The sequence below is a fragment of the Limulus polyphemus genome, unplaced genomic scaffold (genome assembly GCF_000517525.1).
Source record: "Limulus polyphemus unplaced genomic scaffold, Limulus_polyphemus-2.1.2 Scaffold6197, whole genome shotgun sequence".
Classification (NCBI taxonomy): domain Eukaryota; kingdom Metazoa; phylum Arthropoda; class Merostomata; order Xiphosura; family Limulidae; genus Limulus; species Limulus polyphemus.
This window is the reverse complement of record NW_013671807.1, coordinates 38,518-51,127: the sequence shown is the minus strand read 5'-3', so window position 1 is coordinate 51,127 and position 12,610 is coordinate 38,518. Positions and strand designations below refer to the sequence as shown.

Below are 12,610 nucleotides of genomic sequence, written 5' to 3'. Positions count from 1 at the left end.
TTATCCACCATTATGTTAAGATCCTTTTCTTCAGTCATCCTATTGTGCTGGATCCCATTTATATTAAACATGTGATCCAAATTATAAACCAATTGTATTACATTTGCACCTACTGTAATTAAAGTTCATTTGCCAAATGTTTGTCCAACTGACCAATTGATCTAAGTCATTATGTAATACCTCAACATTCTCAATACAACTGGAAATAGCCTCAAGTTTAAAGTCATCAGCAAACTTTACAAATATACTAATTATATTCCTATTGCACATAAGTAAGAAAAAGCACTAGCACTAGTAACAAAAATCCAGTTTGGCTAGACTTCATTAACAATAACTGCTTTCTCTCATTCAGTTATCCTACAATCCAATTAGTTCATCTTTCTTTAATCTCTCACTTGTGTGATTTTCATAGCTAACCTCCTGTGTTGCACTAAGTGCTTGAGTTAAGGTGGAATGAACCAGAATGCCATTCCGGTTGTTAACTTTTTTATCAAATCATTCCTGTTGTTAAACTACTAAAGCAGATTTGTGCAGCATGGACTGCTGTTTGCAAACTGGATATCAAACCTGACCGTTCCACTTGCTAATTTTTTACACTAGACTTTACCCACTACAGAAGACTAAGTGGACTGTACAAGGTTACATGTCAAAAGAAATAATTCTCTTTTTATACAAATTGTTGGTTAAGCCTTATCTGGAGTATTGTTTACAGTTTTGGTCTCTTTATCTATGAAAGAATATGAACTTATTTTGTTTGAAAGGGTTCAGTGGAGGACTACTAGAATGATTTTGAGGATGGAAAGGTTGTGTTGTTAGAACCTTTTACATTATTTTGGCTTAAGAAAAGAAGGTTAGGAGGTAATATTCTTATAGCTTATGAGATTCATAGGGCATGAGTGTGTTTTTTTGTAGTGTATACTAAAGACAATAGTATAAGGATGCAAGTTTTAATATTTGTAAAAGTTAGGCAAGGTTCTTGCTAAGATTATTTTATGGAATGAATAAGTTGCCATAAGTAGAAGTGGAGGTAGGCATCTTAAGGGTTCACTTTTTTTTATCTTAAGTGAGACTCAAACAATTAATTTGTTAGTGTATGGTTAAATGCTGGGAGCACCAAAGGCAGTCACCTTTTGGGGAGGTCTGGGGGCATGCTCCTCCATAAAATATTTTATTGGATGATGCAAAATGGTGCAGTTGCCAGTTCAGTGTGATACTTAATTTGATCTGGATCCAACAGGTCATCCAACCACAAAGCATTGTAAGAAGCTGCTAATTTGACTAAAATGTAAGATTTTTTTTTTACTAATGCATGTGAGCATTAGAATAGGCCCAGATGCATGATATCTTGTCTCATAGACACTTTTACTAAAATGACATTCCAGACACTTTGAAAAACCAGATCAAATTATATTTTTATTTAAGGATAATTTTTGTTATGAATTGAGCTGTTTGCAAAAGAGAAATCTATCATTAAATTATTTCACCTTTTTAAACATATTTACATTTGTAATGAAAGTAATAAAATTGGTAATTAAATTGGATTTGTGACCTTGCCATTCTTAGAAATTGTTTTAGCTTATGTATTTAAATTGGCAGTTGTGGTAAAGACTTGATATATATTAAAGTTTATCAGACATAAATTCTATTCAATATTTATTTTTCATATACAGAAAGGTAAGTAATATATACTCCTTAGCATTTGAGAACTTGATTTATTATTGAGACCATGAAAGTGAATTTTGACATAGCCATCTTTGTGTCTGAAATATATGAATGACTAGAAATATTACACAATGTTTATTGTTGTAATATACTGAGGTGTTCTCTAATTTTCTTGTTCATATGTTATTAAGGGTAGAATGTCTAAGTAAGGAATTTTCTGAATTGATGATAATTGAAAGAAAGACTGTAATAAATGTACTGTATAAACGTGAAATATTAAGTGTATCTTTCTCTTGTTTGTGTTAGAATTTACCATGAAAAATTAAAATAGAAGAATGTTCAGAAGATTTAATGATGTGCATTTATGCCACAAATGTAAGTTATTGTATTAATTAATAGCAATGCAAAGAAATGTTAGCATTAGGTACTATCATTAGGTTGTTGTGACTAGTCTTTCCATATTCATTGAAGGTTTGTGTTAACAATTGTGAAAATAATTTTCACTCTTCACAATTACACATGTGATATTAAGTTGAATACTGTTTCAAATTCTGCATAGAACAAAAATTGCAGATGCATCATTTGGTGATATTGTTTAGAAAAATGTTTCTACAAAACTAATTTTTGTGTGAAATGTTACATGTCTTTTTAAAAGGCTTATGTATGTGTGAGTGGTATCTTTATTTATTCCAGATCAGTGTTCAAAAGAAACAGAAGAGGATGAGTTTATGCAATATCTGATTACCACTCACTTTCACGAAGTGGGGAGATTTGTCTCACAATGGCCATCTTGACTCGAACCACAGCCTCGATTCCATCTTACCAGGTACTTCACTTTATTATTGAAATTTAAGAAGTTTATATAAGCGTGTGTGTTGCAGTGTTTTAAGTTTTGTTTCAGTACATTATCAGTTTTCAATGCTGTAGGGCTCGAAAGAACACATTTTAGAACATGTTTATGCATTAATGAGCCATTAAAATCCAGTATTTTATTAACAAATGTAAGGTAGACTAAGATGTGTAAAAATATTTTTAATGAAAAGCATTTAAGCAAATTCTAAAAGTACGGTGCTTGATTTAGTTTTTATCTGTTTTTTTGTTTTTTTCCAGTTAATTCTATGTGTATGAATCCTTTTTTTATAGCCAATTGACTTTGCCACTGCACTGGCAATTAGAAGAGAACATCCTCCATGATAGATCTGTTGAAAATCATGTAAAGGTAAGTTTAACTTCTGGCCTTTACAAGTCATTTCATGAAACTTGTATAGGCATGTTTAGTTGTTAACTGTATGTGTGAAATATAGACAAGGTTTTCATCTAGGAATATACTCCCATTACACTAATACTGACTTAGTCTTGAGCATAATTAAAAAAAAAAATGTTGTCTGATGTTTGCTTAATTTAAAGTGGGAAACTACAGTTTTTAATTGAAAATATATTACTTTGGTTATAATGATTTTGTGTGATGGCATTTTCTTTCTTTTAAAACACTCACTATTAAACCCAGGTATATTCATGTGGGTGGCATGAAAACATGCTACCTCCATAGAGAATTTGTAAGTATTCTGTTTAGATGTGACTGTATACATATTAGTTTTCTAACTGCCAAAATGAAAACATTTTACCTTCTTAAAGCATTAGTTTATTACTGTTTATAAGATCAGTAAATGTATTAATAGCTATCTAATGTCTGTCACTATGATAACTGTAAAAGAACTTTGCACTGATGGTTTAGATTGTATGTATGCCTTTTCTGTTTGAGGGAATTGTGAACCTTTTTACTATTAAGATCTAAAATTATACTTGATTAGAGTTTTATGGTTCCAGACTCCACCATAAATTTTTGTGTGACTTCTCTACAGATTACACTGGTCGACAAAATCAAACTTTTTTCTCTTATCAAAGGTGTAAAGACCACCAGTTATGCACCCTGATTCCAAATCTGTGTTCAATTTTCTTCTAGCACATCTAGTTATCAAAATATGACTGGTGTAATTTCAGCACAGTTTATGTAATAATCACACATTAGGCTAGTTAACATTACAATTTTATTCATATTTCAGTATAATTTCCATAAACGTCATGCACACCATACACTTAGTTGAATTTATACAGTACACACTTATGAAGAAAAGAAATGTACAACTACTTTAATTATAATTAAGGTAATAACCTTTCAAATTTGATCGATCTCGTCACGAAAACTTGACATGCTAAAGGAAAATCAAAAACAGATTTGGAATCAGCATCCTAAGAGCTATATAGCTCACCTATAATTATATTTGATGAAAATGACTTGTTGGCCAGTGTTATCTACTTGCAATTTAAGTACAGAAGACCCTGAAGACCACATTGACTGCAATATTAGGAGAATGAAGTAGCTTCAAGTATCTATTGTGGTCTAGTTGATATATGTTGATTAAAGAGTGTGTGTGTTAACAGTCCAGCTGAAGTGTGTTCATTGTAGAGGATTTGTTTGCCAGTTTTAGATTATGTGAAATGTGATGGCTTGGTGTAAAAATGGTGTGTAGAAATATGTACCAAGTTTTGTGAAAATGTTTTATGTTACAAGGTAATATACACTGTGAAGCTGTTGATTCAGTACAGTAAGTAATAAGTTGAAACAAAGGTTCATTTAAGAGTTAGTGTGTTACCAGGATGTTATTATGACTTCTATTAGAAACACTTAGTACTTGTACAAAACATTATTTAGAATATGCAATAGGTTACATTCTCTATTAATGATGACGTGCTTCATCTTTGAGGAATGGATGGGGATTGTTAGCATCATTATTCTTTAGTTGTAGGCTTTAAGCGAGTTGAATATTGTAGAGGATAGGTATGAAACGAGTAAAATGACATGCATTTAACTTTTTTCTTTTTTTAAGGAACAAAATCATATGATTGAGCATTTACTGAATAGATAATTTATTTTTAAAAATAGTCAATGGAAAATGCAAGCATAAAATATAAAATTAATATATAATAATCATATCTCGTATGTACAAACATAGGCATTAATATATAGTTTCTTGCATGAATCCTTAACTAGATGATTTCTAAGTATACAAAGGTAAACTAAAATGAGTATTTAAAAAATACTACCACTGAGGCATTCATCAGTCTTAGGTAATCTGTGTCTCACCTTATGGAAAGCCACCAGAAGTTCTTTACAAGTCAAAATGAATTATCAGATAATCATATATTCATCAATAGATGAACACATTTATAAAATTTATACACCAATACTTAAGTAGTTAAGTCCTTAAAGTAACTAGTACAGGTAGTAAAGCAGAAATGGCAAAACAGATAGTAGTTTGAGAAAGTTACAATTATATAATGGTTGAAGTTTTTGAAATACATTTTAAGTGTCAGTTAACACATCTGTTATTTTAAATTGATAAAGTATGCTCAGATTTGTTTTAAATAATTTCAATAAAATGTGTCAAATTATGTATGCAATACCACAGACAAAAATATAGTTCACACATGTCAGGTCACTGTGCTGATTCAGAGTAATTGAGAGACCAATCAAAGCATTGTGCACGTGCATAGCAACAGGGTCACTGAAGGGTAGTTACTGTGTTGTCATGAAACTTAAATTTATGACATAATGTGCCACAAGATTATTTCTAATAAATGCAGTATTGTATTGTTCTTATTCTTTCTGAATATCTCCTGTGATGAGCAAAAAAAATAATAAGGGGCATCATGCCATTTATTGGTTGGGGTTTTTGTGGGTGCCACTGCTATGATGCCCATCAAAACAGAAGCACTGTGATAAGTATTTTTATGAGATAGAGAACACATTTTGAAACATTTATTATAACTTGTTGGCCATTATTAGATTTATATCCACTCTTGAATGAACATTATTTTTCTATCTTTTTAGATAAAATTGAGCAAGGGTTTGAAATGCCCTTTATCTCCATGCCAAAGTATTCTCAGTGAGAATCTTTTTCCTGATCCAAAATGGGGAGAATCTCCTCCTCCTTTGGAGTTTTCAACAGAAGCATCATTCCAGGTTTTTGTCCAGGATGTTGAAGTAGTACTGAAAGAACAACTTAAAGAGTTACCATATAACACTGTTGGAAATTTTCTGAAGTTCTATGAGGACTTCAAGCAGCAGGATACACTGTCTCTTCTGCCATTTTTTGTCCAGTACAAACCTAAAATTGTGCCAGGAAGTTTAACTTGTGTTGGCCTGAGTTTTTCTTTAATTTCTTCTATTCTTGTGTCTCACATTGGTAAAGTTTTTCCTGAAATGAAATCCATTTTATTTTTAGCATCCTGTGAAGAAATGATTACAGAGTTCAATTTTATTGATTTTTCTTATCTTCCTAAAACTGATAAGGGTTTGAAAGAGCATGTTCTCGTTGCTGTCAAAATTAAACTTAAAAATCGTGATGGGGTAATAGTTCTTGACCCTGGATATCATGTTGGTATTCCAGTCATTGTAATGGCTGATGAGCAATATCCACATACTGGGTGGTTTGTTCAGAGTGAAACCAAAAAATCCCGGAAAGAGTATTGTTATACCTTGCACCAAAATCTGAAGTATGTTAATTGGACAGTTCGAGAAACACGCAGTGGTAAAACAACGGTGTGGGGGAACCTTATTTATGTTGGCTCTAAATATCTTGCTCATGTTAGTGTATCAGAGAAACGAAATCTGGTATACAATTTCCGCACCCTTGTAGTCAGGGATGGTAATCAACCAGTTGCAGGTTTGTATTGTGTACTGGGAGGTAATGCTAGATGCACAATCTTTTATAGGGACATGTTAGGAGAACGAGCTGAATGTAAAATTCCCTTGGGATATTTCATATCTTCCCAGTTAAATTTGGAATATGAGCATGCTCTTGATGCTTGTACAGACCAGCTTAAGTGTAACATCAGTTACTTGAAAACATTGCTGAAAAAAGTAGCAGAGGCAAACCTGGATGATGATTTTATGCCAATTGTATTGCAGATAAATAGTAAGCTTGAAGAATAATTTTTTTATTTCCAGTAGAAAGTTCATTACATGTTTGTTGTATGTATTGGTGTAAGAAAGTTTGCTTATCCCACATTACTCATATTTCAGGTTATTTTGTTTTCAACTTTGAATATTTTTTTAAATCCCTGTCATCAAATAAATTTCTGTATTTTTTTTAGGGTCAATAAAGTCAGTCTTCTCTCCTCTCTCTCTTATTAGTGTAAGGCATAACAAGAGAATGCCAATGTTTGTTTCAAATTTCAAAAGTGTCTCCGGTTTTTTCTCTCTCCTCCATATATCTCAAGTCCTTAATTTTGTTGCTACAAACGTTGTATGTAAATTGACAAAAGGTGTTTTAAAATATTTTTCTGCATTATACAACAATACTGGACATGCTTTTGTGTTAGTACTCCTATACTAAACTGACTGTAAATTCTGAAACAAGACTTGAGCAATGACGATTATTCTTTTCATCATAAAAACTAATTTCGCATCAAAACCGAAATGCATTGTTTCAATAATTGTGACAAGAATTTGGGGTTACTTGGCTAAACATTCAACTGTTGTATGTGGAAATAGAAAAAGAGGTGTTTACATAAGTAAAACAGGTTTAGTAATTTTGGCACACACAAATATTATTCGAGATTGAGAGCAAACTAATTCACAGTTTTTGGTTTTTTGCAATGTAATTAAATGTAGAATTTAGGTCATCGCTTTTCCCCTTGAGAATTCCTTCAAGTTGTGATAACGAAACCTTGCGAGAGAAAATAATAAAACAAAAAAGTAATTTCCGCAGAAATTTGTATGTGAAAAACTAGTTAACTGTAATTTGTTGTCACTCTTGTAACATTGGGAGTTCTACAAAGTTGAACTTTCGATCTACATGTTTGTAATTTTCATAACTCATGGGCTACTCTAATAATATAGAATGTAATTTTCCGTCACTCTTATAATGCACCCATAGCCCCAAAGTGCTGAGTGGGATTTTCTTTCTGCATTAACGGCACGCGAATCACGGAACCTCAGATCCACAGGCTGGCATGTTAACCACTAGGCCGCGCTCGGCCTATAAAATGGGTAGTTACATTTCAACGTCTTCGCGACAATTGAATCTGCGTGTTTGATTTTATGCATATTTTATTGTATGCGGAATAATTCGCTACTGATCACAAATACTCTGCTTGATAAATCGCTACCCCTCTCTTCCTAAATATGTAATCAACTTTTCACACGTATACATTTTAAAAATACGAAACCCTTATACACATAGATATATTTGTTCCTTTTAAAATTAAATTGGAAACGCAACACTATGGTTTCCCACTAGACAAAGTTACATATGTAACCAACACTACATACTTCACGGCGCAAGCGTTACTGTGACATAAGTATCCTAATAGTATTATTAACCTAGTTAATGATGCACCACACAGTATGGAATAGACCGAGTGTATACATTAAACGCGGTGGGTGGTATTGACTAACTGTCTATCACTTCAAAATTAGGGACAGATAGCCATTGTAGTGGCCTTGCGCGAAATTCATCAAATAACAATCCGTAAGTTCTGAGAGCTTCACAGAGAAATAACATGATTTATACATACACACACACAAACTCCACACATTTTGTTTCTGACGGGTCGGCCAAAGCTAGTTATAACATAACCCATGACCATCTGCAATCTAAACAACAAACACATCTAATTGGCCAGTATATAATTTTTGAAATCCTCCCCTTTACTTTATCGCTTAAATATTAGTGACGAGTAGCGCAGTTAGCCCTTGAGTTGTTTTGCACGAAATTCATAAAAACACAAAAGAAACAAAATAGGGTTGTCACTCGATTGTCGTATGTGGTCACGTGATACATTTAAGCTTCTGCAGTTGTGCTTGTCGTAATGGCGCCCTAATGACGAGAAATCTTGAACGCAGTTTGTGCTCATTTGCAAGGAAGAAGTGAATTCTATTCATAGTTCCCAGTAAATTTACGAACTTACAACGCTAAAATTCAGAGTTCGATTCCCCGCAGTGAGCAAATCGAAGCTAGCGTATTGTGTACTTTTGCGCTATAACGACAATACACAAGTATATCAATCATACCCTATACTATGTATAGTATATAATATGTATATCAACTTAACCAGTTTTAATACCTAATGAAAGTATTGCCACAATGTGGCGCTGCTAGCAGTGTAGAGGTGCCACGCTCTTTGCAATGTAATATTTTATATATATATAATGCTTGGAGACTGATTGAATGGGTAATTAAAAAAACTTTAACTTTATCATCAACCTTGTCGAAACGTTGTACATTTGCTGTTATGTTAAAATTTATATTAAAGTTTTTCTTCATTACCCATTCAAGCCGTCTCCAAGCATTATTAGTCTCAAAGTGTCGTGTGACGCCATAGCTCCAAGAGGAAAGAAACTAGAAACCTGAAATTTTGCACCCATACTAAGTGGACCCTGAGGATGTGCACCTTGGTATTAATACTCATATTATCGAAGTGTATGCTTATCGTTTCACTGAGGCAAGCTACTGAAAAACCACAAGAAAAAAAAAAGTGTTTCTTAATATTATAAATTGTAGATATAAATCTTTTTTCAATAAGGGAATCTAGCGAAAAATCACGTAAAAAAAGAAGTGGTTCCTTATATAACAACTTCTAATATATATAAAAGCCAGAGCGTTTTGGTTACAGTGCATTCCAACCGACTTTTATATCATGTTGCTTACAAAAAAAGTATAATATAATATTGTTGCTAGTCTATGTACAGAACGAAATGTACAAACAACAAAACTGGTATGATATTTGTTGATTTCTTAACTTAAGAGTCTCCATTGATTAAAAAGATGTTTTTTTTATTAAAAACGTTGGTGATATAACAAAAAATACTTTAATTCAGAAACGATTTATTTTTAAAATTGGATCAATATTTTTAGTTTCATGATAAATTTTATGTACTTGCTAAAATATATCAACCGAAGAATCCGTGCGAAGCCGGGTACTTTGGCTAGTCCATAATAATAAAAGGGCATGTCTGTGACCACCATAAGTTCCAAGAGAAAAGAACCCAGAAACTTGAAATTTTGCACCCATACTAAGTGGATCCTGAGAGTGTGCACCTAGGTATTATTACTTACCCATGTGCGTGCGCGATTGCATCTTTTTGTGAGGAAAGCTAGCGAAAAACCACATATGAAAGAATATGTGACCACCATAGCTCCAAGAGCAAAGGACCTAGAAACCTGAAATGTTGCACCCATACTAAATAGACCCTGAGGTTGTGCACCTGGCTATTATTAACTATCTTATCCACGTGCGTACGTGCATTGTTTTTAATGAGGCAAGCTAGCGAAAAGCCACATAGAAAGGAAGTGGTTTCTTATATAACAACTTGTAATATATAGAAAAGCCAATGCGTACCAACAATGGTTTTGTCATGTTGCTTAGCAACAAAAGTACAACATATTTTTTTTATTCTATGTGCTGAAAGTATAAAATGAAATGTATAAACTACAAAATTGAAAAAAATATTTGTTGATTTCTTAATTTAGTCTCCGTTGATTAGAGGTTTGACGATCACACACACTGACGTAGTCATTTATAATATTTCAACCTAATAACCCGAGCAAAGCCGGGTACATTCGCTAGTATAATAAAATAGGGAGTGTGTGTGTGTGGAATGCCATAGCTCCAAGAGGAAAGAACTTCAAATCCTGAAATGTTGCACCCATACTAAGTATACCCCGAGGGTGTGCACCTGGGTATTACTTTTTTACGAGTCAAGCTCGCAAAAAAATAAAGTGTGAACGCCATAGCTCCAAGTGGAAACCTAACATTTTCCATACAGATTAAGTGGAGCCTGGGGGTATGCACCTGAGTATTATTACGTATCTTATCCACGTGCACATCTTTTGAATGGGGCAAGCTAGCGAAAAACCACATAGAAAAGAAGTGGTTCCTTACATAATAACTTCTAATATATAGAAAAGCCAGTGTGTTTTGGTAACAATATGTTCTAAATTGGCTTTTGTATCATGTTTAAGTATAACCTAATATTGTTGTTAGTCTATGCACTGAAAGTATAAAATTAAATGTATAAACTACCAAATTGGGAAAAAAAAAAATATATGTTGATTTTTTAAATTTAATCTTCATTGATTATAAAAGTTTGTTTTTTATTTAGTTTAAATTCGGATCAATATTTTTACTTTTGTGATAAATGTTATGCACTTTGCTCTAGGCTAGGTTATCTCGCAAAATATTCTAGGTAATCTTCAGGCCATCTCGAAAGTATTTTTGTTATTATATGTAACACAAACAATGCCCATTTTGGTTACTGTTTAACTACATTTTTTCACACACATTTGTCTGTAACTTATAAAAATAGAAAACACGTGCATATTTTGATTTATTACTAACTAACGAAAGTACCCGACGTCTCTCGGGTTGTTAGATTGATATACTCTTGATGACTTTGTCAGCGTGTGTATTCTGAACCCAATTTAGCATAGAAGAACCGTCAAAAATATTTTAAACATTTTTACATACCAGAAACAAAAACAATCGTAAAGAAAATACAGTAAATTAAGAATTATTTATTATCAGTGAACTTCATCATCGCATTAAATATTTCACATTTATATTTGATATCGCATTTTATTAGAATCTATTACATTTTTTGCCGTTCAATTAATGTCTACCCATTACGATTTTAGTGACGGGGTTGCCATGAAACCTTGTAGGTGTAGTGAATGTTAGTATTAACTAAAGAAATTAATAAATAAGCCAAAAATGTACACAGCCAATGTGGGACCTATATTGTATGGTTAACTCAAAGCTCCTCTGGGCTATAATAACAACGTACTCACTTCTTTTATGCTTTCACCAGCACCACTGAACCACAAGTTTAAGTTATGGACAGCAAATGGATGGAACATACATTTGATTGTTTGTCATTAAGCCTGTTTCTGCACACCAGAATATGTTCCATTTACAGTAGTAGAGTGGTCACATTTTTGACTTTGGCATTTGTTCGGAACTCCTTTTTTTTCACCTACATTTACAATTTTAATGTTAACAGTGTCCTGATCTTTAATTCAGGATAATTAAGAAAGAAGCTTAATGTATTTTATTTTCTCAGGTTTGTTTTTCATTTTTACTTCTAGTAATCTGAACTTAGAGAAACCAGAACTACTTTAAAAATGGCTTTCATCATATTGTCGATGGTGGAATGAAAGGGTGAAACTATGTCACCTCGAAGCTCACTTTCCAACAATTGAAATAACCTGTTTGTTTTTTATTTTTTTGTCTATTTGTTTAAAGCAATTTGGTTTGATTATTGCTAAGTGCAACAATACACACTGAGTTATCCGAGGTCTGCCCACCACTGGTATCGAAACTTGATATTTAGCAGCATAAGCCCACAGACTTACTGCTGAGCCACTGAGGGGTCTTTAAGGCAGAAACCTACAAAGTATATGTCCAAACAATACATGGATCAAATTCTGTATTTTAGCATTGTAAGACTACCTTATCACTAAATCATTAGGGGTAGAGTTGATATTGAATAGTATGGATTTTTTATCTTCTTTCTGGCTTGTTAATGAGTTGCTTTACCATAAGATCAAATTAAGAGCTCTCTCTACCTGAGAAAATTAATAAAACATTCAGCTTCAAACTATATTACACTGAAATGTATGAATGTAGTTTCACAACCAGAAAGGAAACAATGGTCAAGGAAGCCCACTGGAAAATGAAAGACAATTACTCTAAACTTAGAAATTATTTCAATCACAATTATTCAAAACTAAAGAGATTTCACCATATTGATTTTAAAAGTATTTATTAACTGTTACGAAGATATATTTTTTGATTTAAAGTTATATATATATATATATATATATATATATATATACACTATACATACACACAACACACAACGTATAATATAATACGAACTAAA

General features: G+C 32.6%; 1 protein-coding gene across 1 annotated transcript; it reads left to right on the top strand.

The window, feature by feature from the left end:
* Positions 1–2,805: 2,805 nt before the first annotated feature.
* On the top strand, positions 2,806–6,943 carry LOC106473463 (the record flags this gene model as incomplete). Its single annotated transcript, XM_022401895.1, has 2 exons — positions 2,806–2,881; positions 5,555–6,943. Coding segments are annotated over 2 exons (1,180 nt in total), but the record flags the coding sequence as incomplete, so codon positions are not given.
* Positions 6,944–12,610: the final 5,667 nt, after the last annotated feature.